This window comes from Oncorhynchus kisutch, linkage group LG28, assembly GCF_002021735.2.
Source record: "Oncorhynchus kisutch isolate 150728-3 linkage group LG28, Okis_V2, whole genome shotgun sequence".
In the NCBI taxonomy this organism is placed as follows: domain Eukaryota; kingdom Metazoa; phylum Chordata; class Actinopteri; order Salmoniformes; family Salmonidae; genus Oncorhynchus; species Oncorhynchus kisutch.
Genome location: NC_034201.2, coordinates 38,917,936 through 38,934,682, shown reverse-complemented (window position 1 = coordinate 38,934,682; position 16,747 = coordinate 38,917,936). Strand labels below are relative to the sequence as shown.

Genomic DNA, 16,747 nt, shown 5'->3' with positions numbered 1-16,747 from the left:
AAGCATCAGCTATTAGAGAAGCTTACTGATCACTGTACCTGTACACAGCCAATCTGTAAATAGCACACCCAACTACCTCATCCCCATATTATTACTTACCGTCTTGCTCTTTTGCACCCCAGTATCTCTACTTGCACATCATCATCTGCACATCTATCACTCCAGTTTTAATGCTAAATTGTAATTATTTTTCCCTCTACGGCCTATTTATTGCCTACCTTCCTACTCTTCTACATTTGCACACACTGTACATAGATTTTTCTATTTACCTTTTGTTTTATTGACTGTACGTTTGTTTGTGTAACTCTGTGTTATTGTTTTTGTCGCACTGCTTTGCTTTATCTTGGCCAGGTCGTAGTTTTAAATGAGAACTCAACTGGCCTTCATGGTTAAATAAAGGTCAAATGTTTTAAAAAATACTAAAGTATTGGAGCCCTAATTGTGTTGAGATCTGTGCGATGAGTCCACTCACCATAGAAATAGAATTACTAGAATGGGGATTCCCAATTTAAGACAATGGTCTGTAGTTCTATTTCTATACCACTCACCATCTCCAGGTTCTCCTTGGCCAGGCCTTTAAGTTTCTCTTCCATGCGCTGCAGGGTCTGGCTGAGGTCATCATTCCTCTTATTCAGCACCTTGTTCTTTTCCAGCATGGGCTTGCACTGCTTCTCAGACTCCCGCACACGCTTCAGCTGAGAGGATGAGAGAGAGAGAGAGAAAAGAGAGAAAGAGATAGAGAAAATAGAGAGAGGGGAGATAGAAAGACAGACAGAGAGAAAGAGAAAAGAGAGAGCGAAAGGAAGAGAGAGAAGAGGGAGAGAGAGAGGAGACAGACAGAGAGACAGACAGAGTGAGATAGCGACAGGGAGCGATAGATGCAAATGAAGATAGAATAGAAGGGGAACAAAGGGAGATGGAGGGATGAAGAGTTTCGCTCAGTCCAGTGTGTCAACATGGCAGGGGTCTAGACTAGGTACTGTATTTATCAATTATTTACAGGTGTTTTGCCGGGTGCATTCATTGTATGTTTAATGAATCCAGATTAAAGAGGATTGTTATCCTTCAAGAGGACCAAGGCTGCATCCCAAATGGAAGCCTATTGCCTACACCCTTCTGGATCCTGGTCAGAACTAAATAGGGAGCCATTTGGAATGCCCCAAGATGTGATTCATTGCTAGGCTCTCTGCCAGGTAGGGAGAATTCAGAGTGACCAGATCATACCAGTTCATTCCTCTCATCCACCAGCAGTGAGTTGCGGTCCTCCAGCTTGCGGATGGTGGAGTTGAGGTCAGCCATGCGCCTCTGGTTCCTGCGCATGTCCTGGGTTGTTGAAACAGAACGCATGGCGTGTTACGACACAATACATTCACTATACGACAAAAATTCATTAGGGTGAATTATATGGATTATTGTGAATTATACACAAATGCATTATTGTGAATAGTTGTATAATATAAATTATTTCAATGACATATATGTTGGGGACAGATTTGTTAGGAAAATACAAATTTATAGGACATTTATTTCTGGAGTTTACTTATAAGGTAATTATTTAGACGTATCAGTGACACATCTCTTTAGAAAAAAAAGCCAAAGACAATTAGTTTTCTGTCATGTGGTGATTTTCAAGCAGACCATGACTAATCCAGAATGTGAGACTGCATTAAAACCTCACAGACTTCTTAACTGACTAGCAGTCTTCTTGACTGACCAGCTATCTTCAGATACAACGGCCTTCAGATCCCTTCAGTTTTCTGTTCAATACCAGGTAGGAGCTTGATTTATTGTGTAGTAAATTGGCAGGTCCTTTTTTAGAAGATAGGAGTATTTATCTAAATACTTGTTTTTTTGTGTTTTTCATTTGACATATTACCTAGTACTACTTTGTCATGTTTAAAAAGTAATATTACCATCATAGCAAGTAATTCATTGAGCATAAAAAGTGATATTTGCATTAGAAGATACTGTATGATGGGATGCACTTGCCCTATTACTAACATTTTGTTGGTGGGGCACTATGGAGTGGGGCTTTAAAAACGTTTCGATATTTTTGGTCTTAAAATGGTGGTATTATGTGGTATTATCTGAGTCACAAAATCTCCATATAAAGAATGGCCACACCCAAACTGTGTTTGTTTGACTGTGTGAAAGCAGCTTGATAATTGTCCTGTATTGAGCAAAGACCATGTTTCCGCATGTGGATGATGGTATTACAATTCCAGAGTTATTTCATATTTTTTATGGCCACTTGTTTATGTCATTTGTCTTGGTTTTTTTTCCGCATAAACTACACAGGCTGCTTCTATACATAGCCTATACAGTAGGCAATAGGTAATTGGAGTGTGGCAATTGGCTATACTGTACATAAACTAGTGTAGGCCTATTTTACCTCTCATTATGCGTTAATTGTCAGATTAATTTCAAAGTAATTTATTTTGGACTGGCTTCATTATTACATTTCTATAATCTACAGACTGCATTTGTACCATTTCCAAGTTCCCCTCTGCCTTTCTATGTCGTACCGGGCTGCCACAGTGTTCTGCCCCGTCCCCAGCCCGTCCAGGGATCTCTCTCTTGGGGCTGCCCAGGTTACACTCTGCCTCCTTGACCAGGAACAGCTGGTCGTCCAGGGCATCCTTCTGCATCTGCAGCTTCTGCAACAAGCCAATGGCATTCTCCAACTCCTTCTCCAGAGAGAAGATGGTGCGCTCTTTAGACTTGATCTCATCCACCTGAAGGAAGGAATAGGAAACAGGAAACTCGGTGACTCAGAGGCGGACAGGACAGACGGAACGACAGACATGTGTACAGTTCTAAAAGTATAATTTGAAGGTATGATGTATCATACTGTATGTATCACACCCTGATCTGTTTCACCTGTCTTTTTGCTTGTCTCCACCCCTCTCCAGGTGTCGCTCATATTCCCCATTATCCCCAGTGTATTTATACCTGTGTTCTCTGTTTGTATGTTGCCAGTTCGTTTTGTTCGTCAAGCCTACCAGCGTTTTCCCCCTTGCTCCTGTCTTTTTCTAGTTCCTGTTTCCTAGTATTCCTGGTTTTGACCATTCTGCCTGCCCTGATCCTGAGCCTGCCTGCCGTTCTGTACTTTGTCACGCCACCCTGGATTATTGACCTCTGCCTGACCTTGACCTGTTGTTTTGCCTGCCCCTGTTCTAGTAATAAACTTTTGTTACTGTGACACTGTCTGCATCTGAGTCTTCCCTGAAACATGATAGTATATATCAAATTGTATCATGTGAAAGTCTGCCTGGAAAGAACGTGACAGAGTCTGACCTTTGCCAAGGTAAAAGGGCTATTTCTTGCTAATTGATTGCTTTGGAACAAAGTCATAACCTTGGCAAAATTTGATTCGATACCAACTAGCTTTGATAAGGATCATGATAATTAGCTACAAATGTAGGATCTTAATTTGATCACCTTGTTGCAGGAGAACCTTCATGCAATGCAGAAAATATCAAACTTGTAGTGTATCTGAGGTTTAAAAAGGCTTCGGGAGTTTGTAATTTCCACTTTTCCTTATGAAAAATCAGCCCCTCTCCCCACAAGTGTGATTACTACCTCTGAGGGTTTAGAGCTTGAGGTAGTCACCTCATACAAGTACTTGGGAGTATGGCTAGACGGTACACTGTCCTTCTCTCAGCACATATCAAAGCTGCAGGCTAAAGTTAAAAGAAGAGACTTGGTTTCCTCTATTGTAATCGCTCCTCTTTCACCCCAGCTGCCAAACTAACCCTGATTCAGATGACCATCCTACCCATGCTAGATTACGGAGACATAATTTATAGAAAAGGCAGGTAAGGGTTGTCACACCCTGACCGTACAGATCCTTTTATTCTCTATGTTTGGTTAGGTCAGGGTGTGACTCGGGTGGGAAAGTCTATGTTTTCTATTTCTTTGTTTTTGGCCGTGTGTGTGTGTGGTTCCCAATCAGAGGCAGCTGTCTATCGTTGTCTCTGATTGGGGATCACATATAAGTTGTCATTTTCCTTTTGGGTTTTGCTGGATGTATTGTCGTCTCTACCTTGCCCTTGGTGCTGGTGTCTGTGCCCAATAATGTTTGTACCATGTTTTGTGCTGCAACTATATTGTGTTGCTACCATGTTGTTGTCATGTTATGTTGCTACCATGCTGTGTTTTCATGTGTTGCTGCCTTGCTATGTTGTTGTCTTAGGTCTCTCTTTATGTAGTGTTGTGTTGTCACTCTTGTCGTGATGTGTGTTTTGTCCTATATTTATATATATTTGATATTTTTTGTTTTAATCCCCGCCCCCGTACCCACAGGAGGCCTTTTGCCTTTTGGTGGGCCATCACTGTAAATAAGAATTTGTTCTTAACTGCCTAGTTAAACAAATAAAAAATAATTAATGGAGCAATGAGAAAGAACAGCTAAGGCTACATCTAGTGTTCAGCCAGACATGTATTCTGGAGATCAGACCGTCTGCAGACCCTCAGCCATTATTCACCAGTCTGCGGATGTCCCTCTCGCTGTCCCACTTGATCTTGGAAATCTGCTCTTGGTGAATCTGGTGCTCGGAGCGCAGGTCCCCAGCCTTCATCTTATCTGCTTGGATCATGGTGCTGAGCGCCTCGTCTGTCTGCTTCTTGGTCTGCTTGAGCTCGGAGATCTCCTGCAGCAGCTTGACCCTCTCCACGTCGAAGAAGCGCCGCGCCTCTTCTTTGGCCTCCAGGGTCAATGCTGTGCGCACCTTCTCTCCGCTGCCGTCACGCATGGCGCTCAGCGCCGCCTTGAGCCGCTGGTTCTCCTGGTCCTTGATCTTGGCGGTGCGGGCCTGCTCCTGCTCATGCTGGCGGACCAGGTTCTCTCTGAGCGCCTGGAGCTCCTTCTGCTTCTCCTCGTGCCATTTGGCTCGCTGCTCTGTCAGCGTGGCCGTGTGCCGGTGCTGCTCCTGCTCCCGGATGCGCTTGCACTCCTGCACCTTCTCACGCTCCAACTTACTCACCTAGCCCCCAGGGAGAGAGGAATAGGAGACAAAGAGAACTGGGTTACACTACAAAGGCATGTCAGAGAGAGGACTACATACAGCCCGGAGGCAATTCTCTTGATCTAGCACTGGTTAAGTTGATAAAGTGATTAACCCTATAATCACCGACAGGGGTCAATTTTGACCCAAGTGGTAAAGTCATAATTTCAAATAGATCCTTCTAAAATTGTTGGACTTTGTCAAGCAACTCATTACCAACAAAAAGCATGTCCCATCTGCAGTTGAAGACACTGTTATACACTGAGTGTACAAAACATTAGGAACACATTCCTAATATTGATTGCAGCCCCACCCTTTCACCCTCAGAACAGCCTCAATTAGTCAGTGCATGGATTCTACATGGTGTCAAAAGCGTTCCACGGGGATGCTGGACCATGTTGCCTCCAATGCTTCCCACAGTTGCGTCAAGTTGGCTGGATGTCCTTTGGATGGTGGACCATTTTAGATATACACGGGAAACTGCTGAGTGTGAAAAACCCAGCAGCATTGCAGTTCTTGGCACAAACTGGTGCACCTGGCACCTACTACCATACCCCATTCAAAGGCACTTAAATATTTTGTCTTGGCCATTTACCCTCTGAAAGGCACACATACACAATCCATGTCTCAACTGTCTCAAGGCTTAAAAATCCTTCTTTAACCTGTCTCTTTCCCTTTATCTACACTGATTGAAGTGGATATAACAACTGACATCAATAAAGGATTATAGCTTTCACTTGGATTCACCTGGTCAGTTTATCTCATGGGAAGATCAGGCATACATAATGTTTTGTACACTCAGTGTAGGTGTATTTAAGAAGGGAAGATTTACATGTAATGTAGTGTTCCAACGTGGCCTACCTTGCATTTTTCTTGATGAAGTTCTATTTGAATGTCAGTCAGTTTGGACCTGAGATCTTCGTTAGCTGCCTGTAAAGCAGAGATGAGCGCTTCGGGCTTCTCGCCCTTGGTGCGTCCCTTCTTTGCCATTGAGTCAAATATTACAGCTGCTCCAATGCTTTCATTGAGACTTCATAGAAACGAACAGAGGCCCTCCTGTGGTTTCCAGTTCTTCCTCTTCCTCATGATCTTAGTAGACAGAAGAGCTAAGTGTGGAGAGGAATAAGAAACATTTTAGACAACTGTCATTGAAGGATCAGGAAGATAACCTCAACTTAAGTGTTTATATACAGTAGCAAGAAAAAGTATGTGAACCCTTTGGAATTATCTTGATATCTGCATAAATTAGATCCGAGCTTCATCCAAGTCACAACAACAGACAAACACAGTCTGCTTAAACTAATAACACACAAATTATTGTATTTTTCTTGTCTATATTGAATACATAATTTAAACATTCACAGTGTAGGTTGGAAAAAGTATGTGAACCCCTAATGACATCTCCAAAAGCTAGTCGGAGTCAGGAGTCAGCTAACCTGGAGTACAATCAATGAGACGAGATTGGAGATGTTGGTTAAAGCTGCACTGCCCTATGAAAAACATTCACAAAATTTGAAGCATTGCCTGATGTGAACCATGCCTTGAACAAAAGAGATCTCAGAATACCTAAATTTAAGAATTGTTGACTTGCATAAAGCTGGAAAGTGTTACAAAAATATCTCTAAAAGCCTTGATATTCATCTGTCCATGCATGGTAAGATAAAGTGTCTATAAATGGAGAAAGTTCAGCACTGCTGCTACTCTCCCTAGGAGTGGCCGTCCTGCAAAGATGACTGCAAGAGTACAGCACAGAATGCTCATTGAGGTTAAGAAGAATCCAAGAGTGTCAGCCAAAGACTTACAGCAATCTCTGGAAGATGCTAACATCTCTGTTGATGACTCTACAATACGTAAAACACTAAACAAGAATGATGTTCATGGGAGGGCACAATGGAAGAAGCCACTGGTATAAAAAAAAAACATTGCTGCACGTCTGAAGTTCGCAAAAGATGTTCCACAGCGCTACTGGCAAAATATTCTGTGGACAGATTAAACTAAAGTTGAGATGTTTGCAAGGAACACACAACTGTATGTGTGGTGAAAAACAGGCACAGCACACCAACATCAACACCTCATCCCAACTATAAAGTATGGTGAAGGGAGCTACAGGCCTCAGGGCCTGGACAGCTTGCAATTAACAACAGAAAAATGAGTTTCTAAGTTTATCAAGACATTTTGCAGAAGAATGTAAGGCTATCTGTCCACCAATTGAAGCTCAACAGAAGTTTGGTGATGCAACAGGACAACGACCCAAAACATAGAAGTAAATCAACAACAAAATGGCTTCTACAGAAGAAAATATGGCTTCTGGAGTCCTAACCTCAACCCGATTGAGATGCTGCTGTGGCATGACCTCAAGAAAGCGGTTCACACAAGACATCCCAAGAATATCGCAGAACTGAAACAGCTTTGTAAAGAGGAATGGTCCAATATTCCTCCTGACCGTTGTGCAGGTCTGATCCTCAACCTGGGTTGCACATTTGGGTAATATTCAGAGATGGAAACTTGTCGTGGGAATTAACGGGAATATATGGGGATTAACCAAAATATAGGCAAATAGATATTAATACCATTTAAATGTAGATGTTTTTTGCATTGTATATACAGTTGAAGTCGGAAGTTTACATGCACTTATGTTGGAGTCATTTAAACTCATTTTTCAACCACTTCACAAATGTCTTTTTAACAAACTATAGTTTTGGCAAGTCGGTTAGGACATCTACAAGTCATTTTTCAAACAATTGTTTACATACAGATTATTCCACTTATAATTCACTGTATCACAATTCCAGTGGGTCAGAAGTTTACATACACTAAATTGACTGTGCCTTTAAACAGCTTGGAAAATTCCAGAAATTGATGTCAGGGCTTTAGAAGCTTCTGATAGGCTAATTGACATAATTTGAGTCAATTGGAGGTGTACCTGTGGATGTATTTCAAGGCCTACCATCAAACTCAGTGCCTCTTTGCTTGACATCATGGGAAAATCAAAAGAAATCAGCCAAGAAAGAAAATTGTCGACTTCCACAAGTCTGGTTCACCCTTGGGAGCAATTTCCAAACGCCTGAAGGTACCACGTTCATCTGTACAAACAATAGTACGCAAATATAAACACCATAGGACCGTGCAGCCGTCATACCGCTCAGGAAGGAGACACGTTCTGTCTCCTAGAGACGAATGTACTTTGGTGCAAAAAGTGCAAATCAATCCCAGAACAACAGCAAAGGACCGTGTGAAGATGCTGGAGGAAACAGGTACAAAAGTATCTATATCCACAGTAAAACGAGTCCACCATCGACATAACCTGAAAGGCCGCTCAGCAAGGAAGAAGCCACTGGTTAAAAACCACAATAAAAAAGCCAGACTATGGTTTGCAACTGCACATGGGGATAAAGATTGTACTTTTTTGAGAAATGTCCTCTGGTCTGATGAAACAAAAATAGAACTGTTTGGACATAATGACCATCGTTATGTTTAGATGTTAAAAGGGGGATGCTTGCAAGCCAAGGAAACACCATCCCAACCGTGAAGCACGGGGTGGCAGCATCATGTTGTGGGGGTGTTTTGCTGCAGGAGGGACTGGTGCACTTCACAAAATAGATAGCATCATGAGGAGGGGAAATTATGTGGATATATTGAAGCAACATCTCAAGACATCAGTCAGGAAGCTAAAGCTTGGTCGCAAATGGGTCTTCTAAATGGACAATGACCCCAAGAATACTTCCAATGTTGTGGCAAAATGGCTTAAGGACAACAAAGTCAAGTTATTGGAGTGGCCATTGTGGGCAGAACTGAAAAGGCGTGTGCGAGCAAGGAGGATGACAAATTTTACTCAGTTACACCAGCTCTGTCAGCAGGAATGGGCCAAAATTCACCCAACTTATTGTGGGAAGCTTGTGGAAAGGCTACCCGAAACATTTGACCCAAGTTAAACAATTCAAAGGCAATGCTATCAAATACTAATTGAGTGTATGTAAACTTCTGACCCACTGGGAATGTGATGAAAGAAATAAAATCTCAAATAAATAATTCTCTCTACTATTATTCTGGCATTTCACATTCTTAAAATATAGTGGTGATCCTAACTTACCTAAGACAGGCAATTTTTACTAGGACTAAATGTCAGGAATTGTGAAAAACTGAGTTTAAATGAATTTGGCTCAGGTGTATGTTAACTTCCGAATTCAACTGTATTTACCATATCATACAGAGACAGAAACATAAACCTTTTACCTTCTCATAAGTAGACATAATTGCAAATGATTAAATCCTTCCAATAGAAAAACAACAAAAATGTAGTTATGAATTTAACTTTAATTAAATGAGTTGATTCTTCACATGGGATTATTTCACTGAACACCAAAAGAAAAGGAATATTGAATTATCCCCAATGATCCATCGCATTTCCTAAAAACGTTTTCAACATACATAGTCTTGAAACTAAAGATTTGGTTGTCTTCCTCAGGCTTCCCTGTCTTCTCCCTGGACCTCCTCAATTAGCTACTTTTTATTATGTTGGGAATCTTGATCAACAGCGCTACTAAGGGGACATTTTTGGGAATCCTCCAATCAGAGCGCAGATATTGGTCATGTGATCAGTGTGCTGTTCCAAAATATTTTGGAAAACATGGCAACCATTTTTGAGCTGAAGCAAGAGAAAATCAACTCACATGTTGGAGTTAAATGGGACAAACATGCTATGAGGGGTGGCCAGTCCTCTTCTGGCTGTGCCAGGTGGAGATTATAACAGAACATGGCCAAGATTGTCAAATGTTCATAAATGACCAGCATGGTCAAATAATAATAATCACAGTGGTTGTCGAGGGTGCAACAGGTCAGCACCTCATTGGCTTTAGAGGGTAATGTTATGAACAATCACTGCTGAAACAAACAGTTTTTCTAACTTTACTAATGTCCTACTCATCCCAATTTGAAGTACTGTGCACATGTTACTGTATACATGTTGTTAGGTAAGAGACAGGGTTTTGTTGGCGGGTGTTAGAGTAGAGCGTGGGGAGGCATAGCCACCCCCTGCAAAATCAGACATAATATAATTTTAAAAATTATCATTTAGTTTTTTTCTTCACAAAAGTAGTGCAGTGGGCCTTTACTAATCCTGTACTAGTGGGCCGATATAGCTGTCTGTAGCGTGGACCAAAAAATCATCGCAGCATCCCCACCTCCAAACATCTTCCTATGGGTATAGGGGGAAGGGCAGAATACAGTGGGGCACAGCATTGTGCTGCTGTGTGTTTGCATAAGGAGATATGACAGTGGTCTGATATGATTGGCTGAGGCTAAAGACCATGACAGAGGGAGATGTTGGAGTTTGGAGGCAGTCCTGGGCGTCCATTGAAAGAATGGCCAGGCGTAACCTAGCAACATGTTTGTGAACTACAGCAATCTCCTATGCACATCAAGCCAAAGAGAGGAGACAGAAGAACCTCCCCCACACCACGAGAAATATTAAAGACTAGCGTCTGACTCACTAGCAGCAGTCTCTCTTTGTTAAGGAAGTGGAGAATCCCTCTCATATTTTTTGGGATGCATTATTGACAGATAAGAAATAGTGAGAGAGAGGTGAAGAGACACAGGGATTGAATCCCACTCTCCAACGGGGAGTCACAAATTTTACCACTAGATCACGGCCCCGAACTTAGCAGCAGTCTTACGAAGACTGTAGAACCCATGCTCTGTAATTTCAGCCACTGTTCACACACACTGCAATAGCCTCCTTGAATAAAATATCCTCATTATAAGAGGCAGGTTGACATATAATGATGATTAAAACATCACACTATTTCAGATGAAGATACTAAAAAACAATGTTTCTTCCACCTGCGCTTATCAGTCGCTAGGCTTTTTCATTTTAATTTATTTTTTTGAATTTTTACCCCTTTTTCTCCCCAATTTCGTGGTATCCAATTGTTTTTTAGTAGCTACTATCTTGTCTCATCGCTACAACTCCCATGCGGGCTCGGGAGAGACGAAGGTTGAAAGTCATGCGTCCTCCGATACACAACCCAATCAAGCCGCACTGCTTCTTAACACAGCGCGCATCCAACCCGGAAGCCAGCTGCACCAATGTGTCGGAGGAAACACTGTGCACCTGGCAACCTTGGTTAGCTGTGCCCGGCCCGCCACAGGAGTCGCTGGTGCGCGATGAGACAAGGACATCCCAACCGACCAAGCCCTCCCTAACGCAATTGTGCGTCGCCCCACGGACCTCCCGGTCGCAGCCGGTTACGACAGAGCCTGGGCGCAAACCCAGAGTCTCTGATGGCGCAGCTGGCGCTGCAGTACAGCGCCCTTAACCACTGCACCACCCGGGAGGCTATGCTAGGTTTTTTAAGTGCTTTCACTCAGTGAAGTGTTGCTTGTGGTCGCTGTCCATGGACCATGGCTGCTTTGTAGAAATAGGCTACAGTTCATATCTTCGTGTGAATATGCAGACGAAATCGCAAGAGAATACGGCTCATCCACCATTCAAAAGAAAAGCAACCTAAACCACTCTCTGGAGTCTTTATGACCTTTCTCATAGCAAGTTAGTCTGGTATGGCTCTTTCTGGTCTGGACTAGAGGTCGACCGAGTATGATTTTTCAATGCCGATACCGATACCGATTATTGGAGGACCAAAAAAAGCCGATACCGATTAATCGGACGATTTTTACACATGTATTTGTAATCATGACAATTGCAACAATACTGAATGAACACTTATTTTAACTTAATATAATACATCAATAAAATCAATTTAGCCTAAAAAATATAATGAAACATGTTCAATTTGGTTTAAATAATGCAAAAACAAAGTGTTGGAGAAGGAAGTAAAAGTGCAATATGTGCCATGTAAGAAAGCTAAAGTTTAAGTTCCTTGCTCAGAACATGAGAACATATGAAAGCTGGTGGTTCCTTTTAACATGAGTCTTCAATATTCCCAGGTAAGAAGTTTTAGGTTATAGTTTTTATAGGAATTATAGGACTATTTCTCTCTATATGATTTTTATTTCATTAACCTTTGACTACTGGATGTTCTTATAGGCTCTTTAGTATTGCCAGTGTCACAGTATAGCTTCCGTCCCTCTCCTCGCCGCTACCTGGGCTCGAACCAGGAACACATCGACAACAGCCACCCTTGAAGCAGCGTTACCCATGCAGAGCAAGGGGAACAACTACCCCAAGTCTCAGAGCGAGTGACGTTTGAAACGCTATTAGCACGCACCCCGCTAACTAGCTAGCCATTTCACATCGGTTACACAAGCCTAATCTCTGGAGTTGATAGGCTTGAAGTCATAAACAGCGCAATGCTTGAAGCAGTACGAAGAGCTGCTGGCAAAACGCACAAAAGTGCTGTTTGAATGAATGCTTACGAGCTTGCTGGTGCCTATGTAACAGTATAACTTTAGACCGCCCCCTTGCCCATACCTGGGCGCAAACCAGGGACCCTCTGCACACATTAACAACAGTCACCCATGAAGCATCGTTACCCATCGCTCCACAAAAGCCACGGCCCTTGCAGAGCAAGGGGAACCACTACTTCAAGGTCTCAGAGCAAGTGACGTCACCGATTGAAACACTATTTAGCGCGCACCACCGCTAACTAGCTAGTCGTTTCACATCCGTTACACCTACCATTGCTCAGTCAGACTGCTCTATCAAATCATTGACTTAATTATAACCTAATAACACACAGAAATACGAGCCTTAGGTCATTAATATGTCGAATCCGGAAACTATCATTTTGAAAACAAAACGTTTATTCTTTCAGTGAAATACGGAACTGTTCCATGTTTTATCTAGCAGGTGGCATCCCTAAGTCTAAATATTGCTGTTACATTGCACAACCTTCAATGTTATGTCATAATGAAGTAAAATTCTGCCAAATGGGTTCACAATGAGTCAGGCGGCTCAAACTTTTGCATATACCCTGACTCAATGAACGAAAGAGAAGTGACACAATTTCACCTGGTTAATATTGCCTGCTAACCTTTCTTTTAACTAAATAGGCAGGTTTAAAAATATATACTTCTGTGTATTGATTTTAAGAAAGGCATTGATGTTTATAGTTAGGTACACGTTGGAGCAACGACAGTCCTTTTTCGCGAATGCGCACAGCATCGATTATATTCAAAGCAGGACACGCTAGAGGGCCACCATTGTTCCTGTTCCCAAGAAAGCTAAGGTAACTGAGCTAAACGACTACCTAAACGACTGCCGCCCCCAGGTGGTGAGGGTAGGCAACAACATCTCCACCCCGCTGATCCTCAACACTGGGGCCCCACAAGGGTGCGTTCTGAGCCCTCTCCTGTACTCCCTGTTCACCCACGACTGCGTGGCCACGCACGCCTCCAACTCAATCATCAAGTTTGCGGACGACACAACAGTGGTAGGCTTGATTACCAACAACGACGAGACGACCTACAGGGAGGAGGTGAGGGCCCTCGGAGTGTGGTGTCAGGAAAATAACCTCACACTCAACGTCAACAAAACTAAGGAGGTGATTGTGGACTTCAGGAAACAGCAGAGGGAACACCCCCCTATCCACATCGATGGAACAGTAGTGGAGAGGGTAGTAAGTTTTAAGTTCCTCGGCGTACACATCACAGACAAACTGAATTGGTCCACCCACACAGACAGCATCGTCAACCTCAGGAGGCTGAAGAAATTCGGCTTGTCACCAAAAGCACTCACAAACTTCTACAGATGCACAATCGAGAGCATCCTGTCGGGCTGTATCACCGCCTGGTACGGCAACTGCTCCGCCCACAACCGTAAGGCTCTCCAGAGGGTAGTGAGGTCTGCACAACGCATCACCGGGGGCAAACTACCTGCCCTCCAGGACACCTACACCACCCGATGTCACAGGAAGGCCATAAAGATCATCAAAGACAGCAACCACCCGAGCCACTGCCTGTTCACCCCGCTATCATCCAGAAGGCGAGGTCAGTACAGGTGCATCAAAGCTGGGACCGAGAGACTGAAAAACAGCTTCTATCTCAAGGCCATCAGACTGTTAAACAGCCACCACTAACATTGAGTGGCTGCTGCCAACACACTGACTCAACTCCAGCCACTTTAATAATGGGAATTGATGTAAAATATATCACTAGCCACTTTAAACAATGCTACCTAATATAATGTTTACATACCCTACATTATTCATCTCATATGTATACGTATATACTGTACTCTATATCATCTACTGCATCCTTATGTAATACATGTATCACTAGCCACTTTAACTATGCCACTTTGTTTACATACTCATCTCATATGTATATACTGCGTTGGACTAGTTAACCATAAGGTTACAAGATTGAATCCCTGAGCTGACAATGTAAAAATATGTCGTTCTGCCTATGAACAAGGCAGTTAACCCACCGTGAAGAAGTGAAGAAGTAAATACAGAGCATTTGGCTCTTGGATCGTTTAGAGCGCACACTGGATGCTCTGCCCAAGGAGTAGGGTCGATCCAAGGATTCTGACATCACAACGGCAGTCAAGCACCCAAGATAACTGGCTAAAGTTGGCTAGCTTGCTATCTACTTCCAGATACAAATGAGAGAACATCTCACTCTGACCATTTTACTCACCCTAGCAGGGGTGGTTCGGCTGTTTTCATGTTGTCTAGAGCGTTGGTGATTGTAACTGTGCTGCTGGCAAGGATTTAATTATGTTTTATTTGTCTTTCATTTTTTGCTCGTTTTTTTGCTGCTGAATATGACACCGGTCATATTCAATGGGTATTGCGTGTTCGTAAATTCATCAGTTATTCTGTGCTCTGGCACACTCAGACAAAAATACTCTGAAATCAGAGTAGATAGCCAGAGTGAATTTAAGAACGCACCCATAGATTCATGGGCACTGTTTCTTCATAGCACTTCTGGATGAGGGCAGGAAAGCAATGGACATGAGTGATGAACAGGTTACAGAGCATAGTGACACTGAACGGACCACTCCTACCTAACAAACTCATGATAGTGGAAAATCACAGAGAACTGGTCTCATTCAATACTGAAATGCAAAACTAATGCAATGACGCTCAACGAAATGGTATTGAAATGAATGCTGACAGACACTACAATGTCCAATTGTACTGTGGCTGGATAAATACATATAGACAGTCTGTCTGTGAAGGGCTGTCTGGCTTCAATGCCATCAGTGACACTCTTATACAAACTCCAGATTTAAAAACAATTTTTTAAATTTTGTATTTAACCTTTATTTAACTATATTTAACACATCAACATTTGTAACATTTGCATAATACACATTTGGTGTAATTAAATAACATGGTTTTGGTCACATCGACTGAATTGAAAACGGTGTATAGGTTTTTAGGTGACAATCAATATCACAACAATGTGTAAAAATGTGTTAGCCTAAGGTAATCCACAATCAAACACTAAAAACTAAGGAAAGAGGATTTAGATCTTAGAGGCCGTGTTTTGTGCTCGTCAAAGGCCTGCTCAACTCTTGGGACTGGTCGTCTTTGAATCTGACAGATTCCTTCAGTGTTGCTGGTCCTGTGGTGTTATGTGTTGTGATGATGGGGATGGTGGTCATGGTGTGTGTGCTTGTGTTTGTTTGCGTGTACGCCTAAGAATGTGTGTGTGTGACATGGTGAAATGGTAATGAGAACAGTGGTGCTGGTGGGAGTAGCATGAGGTTTGATCAGGGCTGTTCCTAAATGCTCTAAATCCCACAATACTCCTCTGGAGCTTGCACAGGTACCCCTCATGTCGTCACGCCAATTGAGATGTAAGGGCCAGGCTTTTCAGGCAGTGCCCGGAGGGCCTGCTGCTGTCTGTGATGCACCAGAAGACATGGAACATGGCTCAGGCAGACACTCCCTCCTTCACCCCGTCCCAATACCCTCGTCCTCCTTCTCACCCTTCCTCAAAAAGCCAAATGAACCCATGCAGGGGGTGGGGGGAGTGCTTTCATGGCAGTCTGTGATGAGGAAAGGTCATTAGGATTGGACGGGAGGGTAGAGGGGTTAACTCCACTCAAAGGACCCTCAGATCACAGGAGCACAGGGCAACCAGGCCTTACTAAAAGATGTTGAGTGTCTGCCGTATCCTCGTCTGGAACCTCTCTAGAGGAATCAACACTTTGTGTTTACTAGAAATAGACACCGACACATCAAGCATCAATTCAATTTGATAAGGGCTGGTTTGAAGAATAGAATGGAATCTAATTTTTATAAGAGCTATTAGAGCAGTTAACTCAAGTGCAGTTTTCGTCATTTTTGTGCAAAAATATTTTTTTAGCGTGATTAGTCTGAAATTGTTCAAAATTCCTAAATAAATCATCTATACGGCTAAAAACAACAATGCGATGTCAAAACAAATTGACATTGAGGTTAAAGATAGTTTGCTTTACCTGATTTTGCTATCCATGAGTGATTTTGCTATCCATGAGTGATTTTGCTATCCATTACTGATTTAGCTATCCTTTACTGATTTTGCTATCCATTACTGATTTAGCTATTCATTTTGCTATCCATTACTGATTTAGCTATTCATTTTGCTATCCATTACTGATTTTGCTATTGATTTTGCTATCCATTACTGATTTTGCTATCCATTACTTATCTTGCTATCCATTACTGATTTAGCTATTTATTACTGATTTTGCTATCCATTACTGATTTTGCTATCCATTACTGATTTAGCTATTTATTACTGATTTTGCTATCCATTACTGATTTAGCTATTTATTACTGATTTTGCTATCC

The 16,747-nt window shown here is 42.4% G+C and overlaps 1 protein-coding gene across 4 annotated transcripts in view; it reads right to left on the bottom strand.

Annotated features, from left to right (window-relative positions):
* LOC109873041 (janus kinase and microtubule-interacting protein 2) overlaps nucleotides 1-16,747 on the bottom strand; it is a 47,726-nt gene that overhangs the window by 18,903 nt on the left and 12,076 nt on the right. For 2 of the 4 annotated variants that reach the window (XM_031808503.1, XM_031808505.1), the window contains exons 2-6: nucleotides 5,868-6,112; nucleotides 4,488-4,985; nucleotides 2,490-2,735; nucleotides 1,225-1,323; nucleotides 549-695 (exon numbers count right to left, since the gene is read on the bottom strand). In XM_031808503.1, the coding sequence (XP_031664363.1) occupies nucleotides 549-695; nucleotides 1,225-1,323; nucleotides 2,490-2,735; nucleotides 4,488-4,985; nucleotides 5,868-5,996 (1,119 nt within the window). In that variant the 5' untranslated portion in view covers nucleotides 5,997-6,112. The remainder of the gene's footprint in view (nucleotides 1-548; nucleotides 696-1,224; nucleotides 1,324-2,489; nucleotides 2,736-4,487; nucleotides 4,986-5,867; nucleotides 6,113-16,747) is intronic. The other 2 variants (XM_031808504.1, XM_031808506.1) reach the window with 1 other exon arrangement.